The sequence below is a fragment of the Phlebotomus papatasi genome, chromosome 1 (genome assembly GCF_024763615.1).
Source record: "Phlebotomus papatasi isolate M1 chromosome 1, Ppap_2.1, whole genome shotgun sequence".
Classification (NCBI taxonomy): domain Eukaryota; kingdom Metazoa; phylum Arthropoda; class Insecta; order Diptera; family Psychodidae; genus Phlebotomus; species Phlebotomus papatasi.
In genome coordinates, this window is record NC_077222.1 from 29,023,764 (window position 1) to 29,044,058 (window position 20,295).

General features: G+C 34.1%; 1 protein-coding gene across 1 annotated transcript in view; it reads right to left on the reverse strand.

The window, feature by feature from the left end:
* Positions 1–3,620: 3,620 nt before the first annotated feature.
* The window catches only part of LOC129799819 (uncharacterized), a 115,155-nt gene continuing 98,480 nt past the window's right edge, over positions 3,621–20,295 (reverse strand). Inside the window, exons 12-15 of the mRNA XM_055844047.1 lie at positions 18,527–19,289; positions 6,826–6,989; positions 4,557–4,712; positions 3,621–4,448 (exon numbers count right to left, since the gene is read on the reverse strand). Of these exons, the coding sequence (XP_055700022.1) occupies positions 4,347–4,448; positions 4,557–4,712; positions 6,826–6,989; positions 18,527–19,289 (1,185 nt within the window). The 3' untranslated portion in view covers positions 3,621–4,346. The remainder of the gene's footprint in view (positions 4,449–4,556; positions 4,713–6,825; positions 6,990–18,526; positions 19,290–20,295) is intronic.

Below are 20,295 nucleotides of genomic sequence, written 5' to 3' on the forward strand. Positions count from 1 at the left end.
TCAGCTACCGCCTTGAGATAATAGGGATTGAGCGTGTGAAAGGAATAAAGGATTTGATTTGGTGGAATAAGGCCATCGACAGGGTTGACACGTGTCGAATAGACCGTACGCTCTACATAGAGGAAACTAGGGTACCACCGAACACTGATTTTTATTTCTAAACTTCTTGGACTGTGAGAAACATTTCTTAAATGGACTGGCATCCCTATAGTACCTATGAATTCAGGCGCCCATCAAGCCTAATAAAAAGTGAAGCTATTTTTCACTTTTCCTTGTAAAAATGTTGCAGATTTTGCACCGCGATATAAACAAATTTGCACGTAGTTCTTGTATTATTTCGACGAACATTATGGAAAACATATTTTTAGATAGCTTTTAATGCATGATTTCGAAATATATTAGACTGATAAGTCAATTTTCCTTTGGAAAAAACTTGCCAATGTCTTCAGTGCCTCTATGCAAAAACGTATGGAAAAATGAAATGTCGATAAGCCCCTGTATGAATTCATACGCCTCGTCCTCTCAAGTCTAATATCTAATTAAAAATTCGTACACTGAGAGAAATCCGAAAAAGTTAAAATAACATTTCGGAAATGTTTATTTTACCTTGCAGTATTGATCCGAAATCGGTTTAAATATTATGCTTTTTAGGTGTATTAGGGGTTAAAGTTACCCTTTTCGTGTTAATTTTACCCTTAAAAAGGTGTAAAATTAACATTAAAAAATGTTGATATATTTTTACACCTAAAAAGTGTTAAAGTTATGACGAAAAAAACGTTAATCGCACCCCCCCCCCTTTTTTTCTCAGTGTAGTATTCAGTGCTACTCCGTGTTCAGTAATGTCCCAGTTTTCCCTATACTAGGAATCGTATATCAATATAGCCCCATAGCTCAAAATAATCCAACTCTTCCAATCTCAAAGGAAGTCAATTTATATGACCTTAAAAGTCCCGCTTCTCCAATATGTTCATTTTTCGCAGCAGTGTAATAGGAAAATTCCACCAAAAAATGTAGCAATTTCTCACCACACTGCATATTAAGATGATTAAAGATATCTTCTCGAGTGAAAGGGGTATGATCGGGGAGTCTGCTTTTAGTGAACAACGAGAGGTAGCTCTGCTCCTCTTTAAAATGTAGTTGATTTAAATCAGTGATTCTCCCTTCAGTTTCCCTGGGAAAACCCTAAGGGAGTGAAAGTGTTGTATCCTAAATCACTCCTCGGTACGCCGATAGGAAGGATGAAATCTATTTCAAAAACCTTGCATCGGGCCAAGAGTTCCCCCGGAAAAATGCTTGTAAATGGATGTGCTGGACTCTGGAATTCGCACTTCAAATCTTCTATGGATTTTCGAACACTCAAGGAAGCGATGGAAACGATACAGACTTCATCAGGGCATCGAAATGTCTCAAAACTGGTGCAGAGATGATCGGATGATAGTGAGATTTCTCCAATTGATAAAGTCATCTTCGCCAAGTTAACCCCCGGGCTTATTCTGCACTTGATCGAATCATTAAGAATTAGTTCTCCAGAATATAATCCTTTGACAATTCTGTATTTGTGTCTGTATTAGAGTAGATTGATATTGATTGATTGATAAGTTGGTGCCTTTGAATTGGGGTACCTTTAAAATACGATTTTTCTCGTATTTTTAACTCTTTCGCGTCCCACTTTTATTCAGCAGATGAATTCATGTAAAATTGAGTTTTTCCTAATGCTTTATGATCAAATATAATAATTCAGAGAGGAAAAAAATTTTCCATTGCGTGAAAACTCGGAAAAACCCCGGGTCATATATGACCCTGTTGTCCTCAAGGGAGGTGTATTTACCATTTTCAAAATCTATATCACGGGCTTTCTAAGAGTTTTTTTTGCTTAAAGTTGTTAATTTGGCCAAAACCATGGCAAACTGTATTGCTTTGATGAAGACTGTACTCCTGGTGTTCAAGGAATCTTCCTGGAAATCCCTTGAACAGTCACTGTCACAATATTTTGAGTGGTATTTGGCAAAAATAAACTTATCCACATATTTATTCACACACAATACAATTGCACAATATGAAACGCTTGCAGAATACTCTAAAATATTGCAAAATATGTTATAATTCATCAGATATAAGATGAAATGTCCAGGAGCAAGATGTCCCACCTGCATTTCACGAAGAAAAACAATGTCCCAACTACATTTCGCTATAGATTTGGGACGAAAACACTGTTACCCTTGGGGACCATAGGGTCATATATGACCCGGAAAATTCTACACGCTTTTCTGGAAAATTGAGAGTAGTTTATTATATCAAAATATGCAATATACAATCTTTGGATATTCTATTTTGTGTTTCTAAAGAACTTTTTGCTGAAAAAAATAAATGAATATAAAAAATATTGAAAAAGAAAAGTCATTTCACAAAGTTCGAAATTAGTGATTTTTGATATCAAATATTTTCTTTTCCTGAATATCTGGAGTCTTGAGAAAATTAACCAAGAATCTTACATCCTTCTATTATCATGTCGTGCACAAACCGATAGATTTCAATTAATGTTAATAGTCAAAAAAAATTGTTTTTTCCCCGGGTCATATATGACCCTAATGACGCGAAAGAGTTAAATGAAATTAATACAAATCGATATAATTTAGCTTTACAATTTACAAATCAATTGTGAATCTAAATTCCATTATGATAAGGCTATGTTCCATTTAAAAGTAAAAGAAAGAAGCCCTGTTTTTAAGGGTGCCCCAATTCAAAGGTCCCCCAATTCCCTCTATTTCTATTTTATTTAAAAGAGTACGACAGCAATGTGCCGCAGGTTGTATTAAAACTTAATCCTTGCAAAAAGAACTCAGATACTTTACATTGAAAAGAGATAAAAATAAGTTTGATACATTGTAGAAAACTTTGCAATCAAGAAGAACAAGGTTCAATAAATGTTATGCAATTGAAAGCCAATTTAAAATTCATTAAAGAAACTCAATTTTAAACGTCTTGATTCAAGAGTTTTCATTTGAAAATTTCTCTTCTTATTGCTTATTTGTATTCACTGCTCTTCATGGAATATAAATTTAAAATAACCTGATTTTGCTAAAAGGAAGACATTTTCAAATGCCAAAAGCTCATCTTGGAATGATTGTGAGAAACCTAGGGCATTTTAATTCAAAGGGGCAATCCGGCGATCATCAGATGAGAGAAGGTTCATCCCAGAATAAAAATTGGTTTATTCCCAAATCTTTAAGTGCTCCATAAAAAATGCACAAGTAAATAAAAAATTATTTATTAATTTTTTAATGATCAATATCAATATTTATATTAAATATTAGGATATACCTGTCGTAGAATTTATTTAATCGCTGAGAATTTGTAATTTGAAGAGAAGAACGATATTTTGTTAATGTGTACAGAACAATTACGAAGTATGCTTTCAATTTGTAAGATGTAGAATTCCAAGCATCATTCCTTTTTGAGTTATGTAACAGAATGGGTGGAGAATTGCTCGGGGGGTTTACATAGCTCACATCCCTTTGTAGTAGCATGACGATATCTGATACCTCTGTAGATCTTCACGAAAGCAGAAGACACAAAAGAAAAGCCTCATTTGGGGAGAAAATTTAAACAAGACAAATATATTTAATTTCTCATATTCAATGTATTTAAATCGCAAACTGATTTTATACATAAAAAAAGTTGTGCTTATTCTAAGATACAACTTTTAATTAAACATCTCTAGAAATTCTAGAATTTTAACAACATATAACATCATCCTCTCTCTTCTGCACTATTCTCACTCCATTTTTACAATCAAACAGAATTTTCTATTGCACGCCAATATTTTTTTATAAATAGTTATTACATTTACAATATTTATTTCATGTTCATGTTTTTTTCCTGCGGATGAATGTTGAATTAATGACGAAGAACGGTGAATATGTCGACATGAAATTAATATTATTGTAAAATAAAACTCATATTGGTTTTATTATCTCCCATAAAAAATTAGTGTGCATTTCAACAATTATAAATAAAAGTAAAATCAAATAATTGACTGAGCGTGTCATTTTTTTTATATTAAAATGGAAATTCGGTGTGATTTTTAATTTAAAATTGTCACACATATGTCACAACAATTTTTTTTTTTATTTTCACTCACCCTTTCATCAATGCTGTATATCAAACAATATTCACTCAATATTTGCATTCTATTATTAGTTCAATAAATCTAGAAAAAACAGTCGTTTTCTCGGATATCATTTTGTTTAGACTTTATGTTATGCCAAAGAGAATTACTTTATTCCGGAATATTTGAATTGAATTATGTTATTTTTAATCACTTCACTATTCATCCACTATAAACTCTACTCCTTCCGCAATACGACTATGCAAATAGATCCTCTGATAATTCGCAATAAGTCTATTATCTCTGACGTTGGTGTGCTGTTAAGAAGCTCATCATTCACCTAAAGTTTTAATTAGAATCGTAAATTCAAGATCATTTCGTACCTAATACCATTTGACTTCTTTAAGAACATTTCTAGTCGTCATAAAAAAAACAGCACTAAACTCACCATTAGAATTTGGTCCCCAACCCTGAGTCTTCCATCCTTGGCGGCTACGCTGTCACTGTAAATTGCACTGATGACGGCTCTTTTGGTGTCTACGTCTGTCTGGAGACTAAATCCCAAACGACTATTCCAACCTCTGTGTAATTCAACTGTGATCATCTGTGAACATTTAGTACAGTCATTAATCACTTTCCCCTGGACTAGCCAACAAGTGTTTTTTGCCACTGATATGTTTCCATTTCTATTACATGAAAATATTACACATCAGGAACAATGTTGAAGGATATTTCGCGACATGCTCGAACACATCGATTATCTTCAGATTTTTTTTCATAGTACTGTTTTTGGTCATGTATGGTTTAATATCGATTTTAACTGGTTTACAAATCAGTGGTCAAAGAGCGCAGATAAAGCTATAATCGTCGCGACCCTATTTGGTAGAGGGAGACGTATTCTACTTAACCCTTTAACGACGAGACACTTTTACGGACTGAAAATCAACAATAAAAATTATACTGGGAAACATAATAATAAGTCTTACACTGAGACAGAAATTCGAAAAAGTCAAAATAACATTCCGGAAATGTCAATTTTACCCTGTAGTATTGATTTTGAAACGGTGTAAATATTACCCTCTTTGGGTGTATTATGGATTAAAGTTGCCCTTCTTTCATGTTGATTTTATCCTTAAAAGGTGTAAAATTAACATTAAAAATGTTGATATATTTTTACACCCAAAAAGTTTTAAAGTTATGACGAAAAAAGTTAATCGCAGCCTCTTTTTTTTCTCAGCGTACATATAACCTTGGAAAATCCAACAGAATCTGATTCGGTGTATTTTGTGCATCTATAAACGATAGGGATAAAAACAGCCCAAAAATTCAAGTAATTTTTCTGACAATACCAATCAATAATATTTTTCGCTTTAATGAAAAATATTATGTACTAGTAGTGTAGTTTTTATTGCCAAAAGGGTTTTGCTTAGAAAAAATTGGAAGTATAAAAAATAAATAAAATCAGTTATGAATTTCGAAATTAAAAATTTGCCATTTTTAAACTTAAATATTTACTACATAGCAATTAGCTAGAAACTTGCAAAAAATATTCTAGATTCCTTCAACCTTCTACTTTACAATTATGTACAAACATAAGACAAAATGACTTTAAGTAGTCAGAAAAAAATATTTTCTTTATGGGGGACACCGGTGTTCCAATCGTCCTTAAAGGGTTAAAGGAAAATGCTTAAAGGATGAACTGTAGGGGAATGCGTGCTACCTTCGGACGATTTAAGCTCCCAACAACTCAGTTTTCTCAATATATTTTTAATGAATTTGACTAATTCTAATATAACATTTTAATAGCTAAGGTAAAGTGCCCTCGATTCGACCGGTGGTCAATATTTGAATGTTTGGTGGTGAATTTCTATAAAATTGTCACTGATTCGTATTTATTTATGGAATAATTGACCTATTAATGTTAGATCATGCGCCATTAAATATAAATAAATTGAATAAATAACTCTACCGGTCGAATTGAGGAGCCGGTCGAATTGATGGCACTTTACCTTAATTTAGTACCACAAATTTCCTTTAAAGAGCCATGGATCGAATTCATTACGAACATGGAAAAAAATTGAACTGCCCAAAGTTTCTGCCGTCTGAAGGTAGCGCGCTTTCTCCTTTTGTTTCTAAATAGATTTTTAGTTCAGCGTTGTCAAATTCCGGACATGTTGCAGATAAGCCTCTAAGTTTGCAATGTTATATTTTTATTACAAATCGGTATTTTTTGTTGCTTTTTTCTAGATTGTTGATTGAAAATAATCTTTCTAAAAATATTCTTAATACATTTAAAATTGAATAAAAATAATCATAATGCTTTGTGCGCAATATCGGACACTAATTTTCTTGAAGTTGCTCATTATTTAAGGCTACGCTCTTTCGATTCTTCGACATTGCACCCTATTATAGTTGAAAAAAAAATCAAAAAATTCAATTTTGTAAGTTAAGAGAGAAGTTTATTATACTGGAAACTGGCCGAAATTAGATAAAGATTTAATTTCTTCTAAATTATCTAAAGGTCTAAATTCTAGCCCTAGCTAATTCTGATCAGTTTCTCCTAGCTATGGGATTATAAATTTTAAAAACAATAGACCGTATCGACGTAACACAAAATAGTTCTTCATATCAGTAGAGTCACATCTGCTTAATGCCATTATAAAGAAATAAAAATTGTATTTTTAATAAGATTAAAAAATGTTGCTGGGGTAGCATACCTTGTATCCTTCTATATTGAGACTTTTGAGTAGATTTTCACGATCAGTGGGATTAGATGCCACTATGGAGCCATTTTTTGCGTCCGCCTCGGGCACTTCCTTCTGCTTGTCCTCTCCTTCCGGGGAAAACATTACACCCTTCCATTTCAGCAAACTTTTCGTTCCTACATAGAGACACACACACAAACACACAATATAAATTCCAAAGAAAATTTCTCATTTCCCTTCTTTATATACTCTATATACTTTGTGTGGAAATTCATCTCGTGAGAACAAGAAAGGGTCTAACGTAAGATAGTGATTATACTTTTTGTACGAAAAGCTCACAAAGTTTTGCCTTAGATTTGCCGTGGTGCTTATCAAAATGTTATTTTAACTGTGAAAATTTTGAAAGAGCTCAGAATTTAAATTTTTACGGGTGATGAACCATTCAAATAAATCTCCCTTTTAATGACACTAATTAGATTATGATGTGTCCCTTTCAAGAAGAGATACCGTACAGTAAATTATAAAGTGATTCTGAGACCCGAGCTGTGTAGATACTTTCATTAATATGTATGTATAATTCAGGCTCTTGGGCTTTACTCCTATAATTTTCACAGTAGTTGCAACAACAAGGAGTAAAATTGCAAGGAAGTTGCGAAAATATAACCAATCACCCATCATCAAATGATAAGAATTAATATAATCATGTTCCTTTCTTATTCTAAGAGATTATAGTCATTAAAATTCAAGTCTTGTACTACTACGACTTGTACGGCAAGAAGCAAATAATATAAAATTTCCGTAGTAAGGGAAAGTACTCTCCCTTCGAACGTTCATGCCTTCGATAAATGTGAAGTTCTTTTACTTTTTCTAGGAGATTTCCACATGATCGTTACATAATTATCGATAATTGATAATAAGCTAGTTTATGTGTAAATCTCTTAGGAAAACTTAAAGAAAATTCACATTATTCGAAGGCATGAACGTTCGAAGGGAGAGTACTTTCCCCTATATGCACTTTAATTGTTGTACGTGATTTCAAAATTACAGTAAAAGTTTCAAAGGAAAAATACATTAATTTAAAATAAATTAATTAAAGTGTTTCAATACCATCGTATATATCATTTGATTGACTGAAGTTTTGAATGCTTCAAAACTAAATTTTTCTTAAACTCAATTTGAGATGCACACAGCACCGAACTTTTGAGCAAGAAGAGTTCAGAAAATAATTATAGGAAAGGCCTTCTTTAAAAGTCTAATTTAATATAGCAGAATGTTTCAACTTCGACCTTACTAAATATTCTAAAATTAATAAATATTAATACTAAATATTTTATTTAAAAATATCCCTAAAAATCTAATAAAAAAAATCAAAAATATTAATTTAATGATTTATTTTTCTTTCAGTAACTTTTGTCTTACTGAAATCGGATGAAATTTGAAAGGAAACGGGGAAGCATTCATTATATCTCTTCATCTATTTAATTAATTTATTATTTAAAACAATTTTACTTTTTCCTACATCTAGTAGGGTGAGGTGGGGCTATATTTCTAAAAGAAACTGGGCCTTACAATTATTTTATTTAGATCCACGGTTGTTTTACAGAGTTAAATTACACGACGTTTAATCTCAGTAGCTGCAAAGTAGCCCCTAGTTCTTCTAAAAATATTCAAATATTATAATGTTTTTCTAACTTTGTAAGGGAAGTGGCTTTTTTATTAAGAAGCAGTAGGGGAGACTGGGGCAAAAACTAACAAAACGGATATTAGGTGAGATTCTTAACAATCTCACCTACTATAATCCTAACAAAATTTCATGTCCTCCGATCGCGCTCAAACTTGGCCAAAATGTGTTTCGCCACTTCCTGATCACGAATATATGGGGGGCTAAATTACGTTCCCGGCCGGCCGGCCGGCCGGCCGTCCGTCCGGCCGGCCGGCCGTCCGGCCGCTCTTTGGAGCTTAATAGCTCCTAAACTAAAAAAGATATCGACTTGCGGTTTTCGGCAAAGGTTAAATATCGTATGAAAATTGCAACATGGTGCATTGACCCCCCACCCCCCACCCCTCCTTCCGCCATTTTGAAGACCACCCTTTTTTTGTTTTCTCAATAGCTCCGGCCCTATGGCATCGAGCGGGCTCAAATTTTAGTATGTTATAGCTGGGCCTTAGGGCTTTCCATCAATACCAAACTTAAGGTCCCCCGACCTCCCTGACCCGAGCTATAAGGGTCCAAAAAAAATTTCTTAAAATGGCCATAACTCCGGTTCTAATTATCAGAATTTAAAAAATGAGGGCTTTTTGGAAAGCTCTCGTGAAATGCCACTTCCTCTTCTAACATCGCAAGTTCATAAAACCACCGCTAGGGGCGCTATTATTAAAAAGAAAATTTTTAAATCTTAAAAGTTAAATAACTCAAAAATTCCTTATGCAATCGGGCTGAAATTTTAGTATGTTGTAGCCGTTGATTATACCTATCAAACAAAAAAAAACCTTAAGTCGATCCATAACCCCTGACCCGAGCTATAAGGGGTCAAAGTTCGAACATTGACCGGCCTCTATCTCCGGTTCTAATTAACATATCGACATAAATTTTACCTTTTTGGTTTCGTCTCGATGAGCACTTTCAGATGGAAGTTCAAAAAGTCACCACAGGTGGCGCTGTGATAGCGTCAAAATTCATCGAAATTCAAAGTCACTTTTCTCAAAAACGGCATTGTGCAAGTTAATGAAATTTTAGTATGTTGTAGTCCAGTCTAGGACGTTTCCAAAATGGTGCGTATGTGCGCTGTGGTTTGAATAGAACCGGAGATATGAGGGGTCAAAGTTCACAAAATTTAAAAAATTATATCTCCGGTTCTATGTGACCGATTTTGATGAATGAGGGCTTAAACGAAAGATCTCACCAAATACTACAACTTTCTAGAACATTTGAACTTCGTGGGACCAACACCAGGGGCGCCACAGTCAAAAAACGAATTTCAATATCACATAACCTCAATTATCTCGACTGTCGCTGAACCGATTTTGATGATTACTTCGACATAATTGTAGAGGACATTTGTCTCTACATTTCGTCCATACATCATTTTCCGGTCAGACTACGCTATCACTCCGATTTTGCCGTTTAAGTGTGAAAAAATTGATTTTTCCCATAATAACGCTTTGAAATCACTCAGATGCCAATTTGACTGCCTCTACTCCACCAAGACACTTAAAATAGGGTTTTAAATGGAAAGTCCCACAGAATACAACAATTCTTTGATATAGTTGAAGTTCAACAAATGACTACTTGGGGCACTCTGATGGATGAAAAAACGAGTTAAGAAACAAAAAACCTCGATTATCTTGGCTTCTGAGTAAATGATGAGATCATGTTCTATGGAAAAATTATAGAGAACATTCTGGTCTACATTTCACCCATATATTACTTTTGTGTCAGTTCATCCAAATCCTTGATATTTTGGTTTAAATACAAAATTTGTATAATTTCACGAATTTGATTCAAGATAACTGAATGGCGTCTCCCAACTTCAGCTCTAAATCGAATTTTCATGCACTCCGAGTTAGCTCACGTTAAGTTTCAACTTAAAAAAGAATTTGCTTTTGGTTTTCAAGTTTTAACTAAGCTAATGATCCCAAACACACTGCCAAGAGTTTTTAAAAGTGGTTCAATCAGAAATAAATTGAACTTCTGAAATGGCAAGGGTGTTTTAAGGACCTCAATCCTATTGAATTTAAAGGAAAAGATTGACCACAAGTTAAATCTCTCGAATGTGACTAATATTAAGTAGTTTTAAGTAGATATCCGGACTTTTCCGGACTCCATGAGCTCTCAGATTAATTTAAACTTAATTTAAACATATACTACATTCTTAATTTTAAGTTTAATTACAACTACTTTAATTTGCATTCCTATAGACTATAAATTAATTTTAATTTTTCTTTTTTTTTGGGGTGTTGCACCCCCAAGAGGACAAAAACAGCCATTGGCTACGCGCTCCCTCTTTAAATTAGGTGAGATTCTTAACAATCTCACCTACTATAATCCTAACAAAATTTTATGTCGTCCGATCGACCTCAAACTTGGCCAAAATGTGTTTCATCACTTCCTGATCACGAATATATATGTGGCTATTTTACGTTCCCGGCCGGCCGGCCGCTCTTTGGAGCTTAATAGCTCCTAAACTAAAAAAGATATCGACTTGCGGTTTTCGGCAAAGGTTATATATCGGGTGAAAATTGCAACTTGGTGCATTGACCCCCCACCCCCCACCCCTCCTTCCGCCATTTTGAAGACCACCCTTTTTTTGTTTTCTCAATAGCTCAGCCCCTATGGCATCGAGCGGGCTCAAATTTTAGTATGTTATAGCTGGGCCTTAGGGCTTTCCATCAATACCAAACTTAAGGTCCCCCGACCTCCCTGACCCGAGCTATAAGGGTCCAAAAAAAATTTCTTAAAATGGCCATAACTCCGGTTCTAATTATCAGAATTTAAAAAATGAGGGCTTTTTGGAAAGCTCTCGTGAAATGCCACTTCCTCTTCTAACATCGCAAGTTCATAAAACCACCGCTAGGGGCGCTATTATTAAAAAGAAAATTTTTAAATCTTAAAAGTTAAATAACTCAAAAATTCCTTATGCAATCGGGCTGAAATTTTAGTATGTTGTAGCCGTTGATTATACCTATCAAACAAAAAAAAACCTTAAGTCGATCCATAACCCCTGACCCGAGCTATAAGGGGTCAAAGTTCGAACATTGACCGGCCTCTATCTCCGGTTCTAATTAACATATCGACATAAATTTTACCTTTTTGGTTTCGTCTCGATGAGCACTTTCAGATGGAAGTTCAAAAAGTCACCACAGGTGGCGCTGTGATAGCGTCAAAATTCATCGAAATTCAAAGTCACTTTTCTCAAAAACGGCATTGTGCAAGTTAATGAAATTTTAGTATGTTGTAGTCCAGTCTAGGACGTTTCCAAAATGGTGCGTATGCGCGCTGTGGTTAAAACAGAACCGGAGATATGAGGGGTCAAAGTTCACGAAATTCAAAAAATCATATCTCCGGTTCTATGTGACCGATTTTGATGAATGAGGGCTTAAACGAAAGATCTCACCAAATACTACAACTTTCTAAAATATTTGAACTTCGTTGGACCAACACCAGGGGCGCCACAGTCGAAAAACCAATTTCAATATCACATAACCTCAATTATCTCGACTGTCGCTGAACCGATTTTGATGATTACTTCAACATAATTGTAGAAGACATTTGTCTCTACATTTCGTCCATACATCATTTTCCGCTCAGACTACGCTATCACTCCGATTTTGCCGTTTAAGTGTGAAAAAATTGATTTTTCCCATAATAACGCTTTGAAATCACTCAGATGCCAATTTGACTGCCTCTACTCCACCAAGACACTTAAAATAGGGTTTTAAATGAAGAGTCTCACAAAATACAACAATTCTTTGATATAGTTGAAGTTCAACAAATGACTACTTGGGGCACTCTGGATGAAAAAAAACAAGTTAAGAAACAAAAAACCTCGCTTATCTTGGCTTCTGAGTAATCGATGAGATCATGTTCTATGGGAAAATTATAGAGAACATTCTGGTCTACATTTCACCCATATATCACTTTTGTGCCAGTTCATCCAAATCCTTGATATTTTGGTTTAAATACAAAATTTGCATAATTTCACGAATTTGATTCAAGATATCTGAATGGCGTCTCCCAACTTCAGCTCCAAATCGAATTTGCATGCACTCCGAGTTAGCTCACGTTAAGAATCTCACCTACATAAGCCGGTTAGGATTATCTGTCCCTTTTATTTATTTACAAGCTACTCGAGCGCTTCAAAAATTAATTAGCGCAGTTTTATAGGAAATTTACCGCTCTACAACTTTGTGAAAGTAATTTTCCTCTATTTTGTAAGGAAATACCTTTATCGAGCCGATTTCTAAAAGGAAATTTTGTGACTATTCTCAAAAATGCTGGGGCAAATAGTACCAGACATTGGATATTATCATATTTTGATTCGCTTCATTACGGGCTTCCGTAAATTTGAAAAAAATACCTAGAGGACATATTTTCATAGAAAATTTACCGCTCTACAACTTTGTGAAACACCGTTTTCTCTACGAGAAAAGTGAGAAAACGAGAAAAGCGCTTTTCAAGCCATTTTAGAAAAAAAACACACAAAAGACTGCAAATCGTTTGACCAATGCAAACAACAAGCGGCAAGACATGATAATGAAGTTTCTTTTCACCGAGAGACATCAGAAATTGCTTCGCTTTTTTGTTACTTTTTACCCCAAGTGGCCATTTTTAATAAAAGGATTTCAGGAGAAAAGAACTTTTGTGAAATTCTAAAATAGATAGCGGATTCGTATTCAAAAAATCCAAATTATTTAGAAAATATTCACCAGTGCATCAATTTTGGAAAATAAGTATAGGTAATAATTGTTATCTTCTGCAACTAAAATATTTCAAAAATAGGGCTAAAAAATTCGATACTTTTTATTTTTGAAATTCCTTGTTCGAATTCTAAGAAACTTACGACATTGAAGAAGGTCTATGGAGGCTATCTTTAGAAAAAAATTCGAGCCGCTATCTTTTTTACCTTCGAAGATATTGAATTTTGAATTTTTCGATTTGTGACTTTTTGCCCCAGTCTCCCCTATCCTTTGGATTTCTATCATAATTTAATTTAGGGGAGTAATTTGCTTCTGAACTGTTACTTATTGCATTCTCTTGTTAAATTAATATCAAATATCCAAAAATATTTAGTATAGTTCCACGTATCTTTTAAAGAAAGCATGGCACTAAAGTCCCAGTGGGCTGGGCGTGGCTTATAGTTTTCTTCCTCTAAAAATCTGACTTTTTTTAAAGGAGTCAGTGCTTTTAAAAATTAAGAGACGTAATAAACAACCGGTAAAAAAATTAGATAATTTTGAAATCAGTTTTGCTTTAGAAGAAATCTATGTTCAAAGTTAATACAATTTTCTATGTGTTCAGATATAATATGGACTACAATGCCTCTGCGTTGGTTTTACAAACTTTACTTTTTCTACAGAATTTTTAGGCACTTAAAGGCCTTCAACTTCTTCCTTATAATGAATTAAATTGGTTAAGTAGATTTTGAGCTATAAGCAATTAAGTGGAAAAAATAGGGAAAACGGTTTTGCCTAGATTACAGGAGTAAAACCAAATTGAAATCTCATTTTAGTAAATCGTTAGATTTAATTAAGTAAAAAATAATAGTAAATCTTAAAACTGAATCATCGCTGCATATTAAATTGAAATTTAATTTTTATTTTTTATTTGTTTTGTTTTTATTCGGCTCTTGATCGATGAGATCATTGGCTTGATTGTTACATTTCTGAGTTTGAATACTTTTCAATGCAAAATTAAGCTTATCAAGGGACATTTTTGTCTTATTCATTGTGAATTGAATAGTGCACAAAATGGAAAAAAATACCCCGGTACATAAAAAAAATAAAGAAAATAAATATAATATTTTGGTTTATATTATATTTCAGCGACTGAACTCGATCAATTCTCTTGTGTATATTTCACACTTTATTTTGGCTCGACTTAATTTATCCTTAGCTTGTTTTTTTTTATTGCTTTAATTAATTGCTTTTTAACTAATAAGATTCAGTGTGAACCCTAGTGATAATATTACCCAAAACATCTTCTGACATCAACCAGAAAAAGTCACTCAAGTTGCCACAAAATGAAGGAAAGTTATATAATGTAGGTGGTACTCGTATAATATAATTAGTGTGGTAAACACTTGAAGAAGTCTGGCAGAATGTACTGGATTATACAATATTGTAGCAGAGAAGAAGTATACAAAATAAACAGAATGAATTTATACTCTTATTCTTTTGCCCAATACGAGTATCTCTCTATGTATTTTATTTACCATATATATATTTTGCTATAAACATAAGAAGCAGAAGAAAAGGCCATCGACTGGAGCTTATTGGAAACCAGAGTGAGAGAAATTCAACAAGAGATCGAAAATAAATAAATAAACATTTGCAAAATTATTTATGACTTTTACATATTGACGTATAAGAGCCGAAGAGAGATGAGTTATCTCTAAATTAGAATGCTAACCCATTCGACAAAATAGTACAACCCAACATCCTACTCAGAAAGTATCTTCTCTTCTCTGATCTTCTTAAACCACATACTCACTTATTCAATTCATAATAGGGTAGAAAGCCTTTTATAGCATGTATTTTGTCGACGAGACGCTTTTGGGGAAGGGAAGAAGACGCAAAAAAAACGAGGCAATATTTTGAGCTTTCAAACATGATGGGTATTTTTTTCGTCTTTTTTTTTCTCCACTGCTGATGGAGACAGCTTTTTCACCCAATATACTGTGAGTGTTGAATGAAATTCTAAATGGAACCCCCCGAGAAGGAAGTACTTTTATCGGGGCAGGAAGGAGGGTTAAGAAAATCACCTTAGAATGTTATGGAGAGGTTCTGTTATGAGGTTGTTGCATGAATTATGTCGCAAAATTTTTCTCTTAATCTAAGAAAATTCAAACTCTTCAAACTCTTCGATATTCAAAAATATCGAATGTAAAAATCTTACAAGATCTTGATGTTCCGTATTGAAAATTATAAATGATTCTTGTAAAATCTTGTCAAAATTGACGATTTGTCGGTTGGCATTGGTCTTTAATATATTATTTTGTCATTCTCTACAGATGGCATGCGGGCTCATAAGTCATATAGCATATAAATTATAGACAAAATCCAATAAAATAAGATGTTGACAAGAGTTTTACAAGAATCTTGTGTAATAATTTAATAATAATCTTGATGGATTCGGTTCCAACAATATATCTTGATTTTACAAGAGTCCCTTTGTTAACAGGAGTAATCAAACATCTTGCTACTTTGTCATATAGTAGTTAATTGGATCAGTCATTATACTACCTGCATTCGCTTTTTATCTGAATTTGCCACAAACGATGCTGAATAATTCCTAAAAACCAGTGCCGATACAAAAATATGCAGTTAGTACAGTTGCTGTTCCAACTGATGTTATATGGCAGAGTAACAAGATAAATAACCAGTGATAAGTTCATGATGGAAGTTTCACGCTCAGAATCCCCAACCGCTCTCTATGAAAATGAATATTTGGCAACCGGGCCAAAGAAACCGGAAAGTCCGGTTACCTTTTAATAGCCGCAAAAATAAAAAAAATTATATTACAAGATTTTATAAAATTGTTTACAAAAGTCTTTTTTCAAAGAAAGAATTTAAATGAATAGAAATTTTGCCAAATAGATTGAGTAATACGACAGAAAGAAGCTTAAAGCAATGTTTTTGAAATAATCTTTAATAGAATGCCGCAAGAGAGTGCAAAGAATATTGGATCATCCCCCCTAAAAATTCTGAACAATTCTTGAGATCCTGGGAAATTCCTTGGAAACTTTTTGAGATTCATCGGGTATTCGAGAAATTTTCAAGAACCATTGGAATTTAGAAGTTTTTTGGAACTACTCGTAGCCTGGAATCTATCTAGGAATCTGTTTTAGATCTCGCGGAGGGCCCATTAATACGAGAAAGCTTGTATAAAGTTTTCAGAAAATCATGAAGAACCATTGAATTCGAGAACTCATGAGAATTCTAGAAACCCTTGATAACTCAGGGATCCCTTGCAAAATTATGAAGTCTTTGTCAACCAAGGACACTTTAGAAACTTTTGGGAATGTTTCGTATTCGCGGAAACCACCGAGGACACTCAATGGGTCCAGCGGTAGACTACTTGCTCTATAATGCAAGTATCTCAGCGTTAAAGGTGTTCGAATTGCATCGAGTGAGCTTCACTTTACTTGATTCTACGGAGCATAGGATTGACAACCCTATCTCTGTATAAGGAAAAATAATAATGCATATTTTGAGCTCCTATTTCGGCTTACGGGAAAGCCTAGTTCCTCTATGGAATGTCGTGCCAGCATTATTGTTATCATTACTGGAAACCGTCGAGACGTCGGCTAACTCTTGCAAGTACTCTTTACGTCCTTGTGTAACTAAATTTTCATTTTCTTGTTTCTCTTATCTTGTCACTTTTGAAAAATTGTGGGAGAACTATACAGCGTTGTGTATATATCTTATTTTAGACAATTATTGCACAAAAAGAGATGGCAAAGCGTCCCAGCTTTGCGGAATGCTCGAACTCACGACATAGAGCTCACCGTGAATTAGTTTTTTAGCATGATGTTTTGGTATTACTGATCTTAGAGATCAAATTGATTCATAAATCACAAAAGCATTTGAAATTATCAAAAAATCGGTACTTAACCGACTCATTACCGACGAAGACCGATGCAGCCGGATTCGAAATTTCAATACCTCTCCAAAAAATCCAAAATTTAACCAAATGGGGTGAAAAATTACCCTTCCAAAGTGCTTGACCTTTGACCTTTAATAATTCGAAATGGCGAATTTTTCGATCACAGGTATCTTGGAGCGAAATGTGAGCCTGGACTAGCTCTAAAACATATCCGAAAATCATTGAAAAAGCTTGGGCTAATTTTGAGAAAATCCGAAAAAACATTTTTTTAGGGGAGGGGAGGGAAGGGAAATATGAGAAAAAGGGGAAAAACGTCTGGATATTGTTTTTTTTATTGGGGGCCATCGAGGACCAGAAGTCGATATCTGTTACCGTTTGACCTCTAGCTCGAGAACAATTTTAAGGCCAAGTAAAAAAAAATCCGAAAAAATTATTCAAAATCGGTACTTAACGGTTCATTACCGATGAAGACCGATACATCCGGGTTCAGAATTTCAATACCTTTCCAAAAAATCCAAATTTTACCAAATCGGTTGAACAATGGGCCCCCAAAGTAGTTGACATTTGACCTTCAATAATTCAAAATGGTGAATTTTCCGGTCATAAGCATGTTCAGGCGAAATGTTCGCCTAGACTACCTCTAAAACATATCCGAAAATCTTTGAAAAAACTTGGGACAATTTTGAGAAAAAACTAAAACACATGGTTTTGGAGGGGATAGAGAGGGGGAGGGATAAAAAAACGTCGTGAGATATTGTTTTTTTATTGGGGGTCATCTAAGACTGGAAGTCGATATCTCTTACCGTTTAAGCTCCAGAACAGTGAAAAGTTGAATAAAGACGATTATAAAACTGCTCTGTCTTTGAGTTCCAGCAGTAAAATTACAACTTTTCACTTTTCCCTTAGGATTTCCCATAAATCATTTAATTGAGAGCACCCCGAATGTTTGAAAAAATCATCATAAGAATCAAGCACTACTAGAAAATTAGTAACTGTGTTTAGGAGTCTAAATATGTGAATTTTTTCTAGCTGAAAGAACCAACGATTCGATCGACATTACCGGATTATGTAGGTGATGCACTCTCCAAAAGCGATTTTGCAACCCTTACTTTTCGTAAGCTTTTCTTTAATTCTAGTACTTAAATATGTTCTATCTGTCCGATCTACCATGTTCGATCGGTGAAGCCCATCCTTAAGTACTAGAAGAAAAGAAGAGTCACCTGCATCTATGGTACATTTATTCAATTCTGTCCACTAGAGTTTTTGCTATGAATTTTCTTAAAGTTATAAAATTTTACGACATAATTTATGCAATAACCTAAGTAGGAAAATTTTCTTTTGAAAGAATCTTTTTTTTTTGATGGGTGAAATGGGGAAAAGCTCACGTACCTTCTTGTTTGATGCCATCGTCAGTGTTCTCAGAGGACGAAGCTACCTCGTCTCTATTCATCTGCACTTGTGCGGATTGGTAAATGGGATTTCGATGATTGAAATTCGTCTCCACAATTTCTCTAAGGTCACTTTCAGTCTTACATGCTACTAGAAATGTTTCACACGGTAAACTCGTAAAGTCTTGACTAGCATCCGCTTGTGGATTGCCTCTGGAAGACGTTCCGCTTTGGTGATAAATTGGTGCATCCAACACCTCATTGTCCAGATTATTCAGTTCATATGCATTGGATGGAACAGTAAATTGAAACATTGGCTTGCGTGATACAACAGGCGTATTTCCTCCTTGGCAGGCAGCTCCCAGATTCAAAAAATTTGGCCTATTGACCACTTGACGTTCCCCAGAATCCATATTCACAGAACGCCCCTCAGCTTCTGATTCTGAATCTCCCTCGCGGATTGTGTACGTCTCACTAGAACAACATCCTGATGCACAGCGCGTGACATTGACTAAAGATGCTTGACTTAGGGTAGATGCTTCGGAATCTGAATAAACAGATGACGATGTCGGTTGACTGCACACAACATAATGTGCTGAGCCGCAGTCACTTTGTGTCTGGGACCCAGATAAACTACTTTTAGCACATCGTCTGAGGCGTCGTGGTGACGTGGCAGTCGATTTCATGGATGATCCACTCGAATCACCGCCGCAAGGTGTCTGTTTCCTGTGCGCCAAGTCACTTAGCAAATTGATGGCTTCTGCCTATTGGAAGTCATGTGGACCGCAACCGTTCGACATGAAAGGAAAATCAATTTGACATCATGTAGAGTTGCTGACGAACAATATAAATGCTTTTCAAGTTTTTAAACAAACTTCCACATTTTCCATTGAAATTTTTAAATTTATTCTTATACGAATAATATGCAACTCACATCTCGCAGAACTCGCATTATAATCTCTCAGTTAGAATATTTAAAATATTCTAAATACTTTATTCTGTTAATATTACAGATATTATTCAAATATTTTTATCTAATAAAAAATTCAGATCTGAATTAAAGAAAATACTTGAGATTTTAAATAAAATATATTTATTGTTAAAATTAAAAATTTTGCATTCTGAACCAAAGGCTTATGACGGTTGATGGGATAGAATTAAAGAGATTTTTCTAAGGAATATAAATCAGCGCCTAGAGCCAGATTTAAAGTTTAAAAGATTAAATAGTTCTTAGGGGACAGTGCCTATGCTTCGTACGATCCCAAGCTTCGTAATGACTAAATTTTTCCTATGTTTCTGAAAAAATGTGGCTCCGCAATTTATTGAGAACATTTATTGAGAAACGTACTAAAAATTTAGTCATTACGAAGCTTGGGATCGTACGAAGTATGGTGACTTTCTCATATGGTTAAATGAAGCCACTGAGAAAAAACGGGAGTGAGATTAACTTTTTTTCCTCATAACTTTAACACTTTTTAGGTGTAAAAATATATCAACATTTTTTAATGTTAATTTTACACCTTTTTAAGTGTAAAATTAACATGAAAAAGGGTAACTTTAATTATGTAATTACTATTATTATGCTTTGTAGGTGTATTATGGATAAAAGTTACCCTTTTTCATGTTAATTTTACACTTAAAAAGGTGTAAAATTAACATTAAAAAATATTGATATATTTTTACACCTAAAAAGTGTTAAAGTTACGAGGAAAAAAAGTTAATCGCACCCTCTTTTTTTTCAGTGTACAACATTGATTCCCATTTTATTTA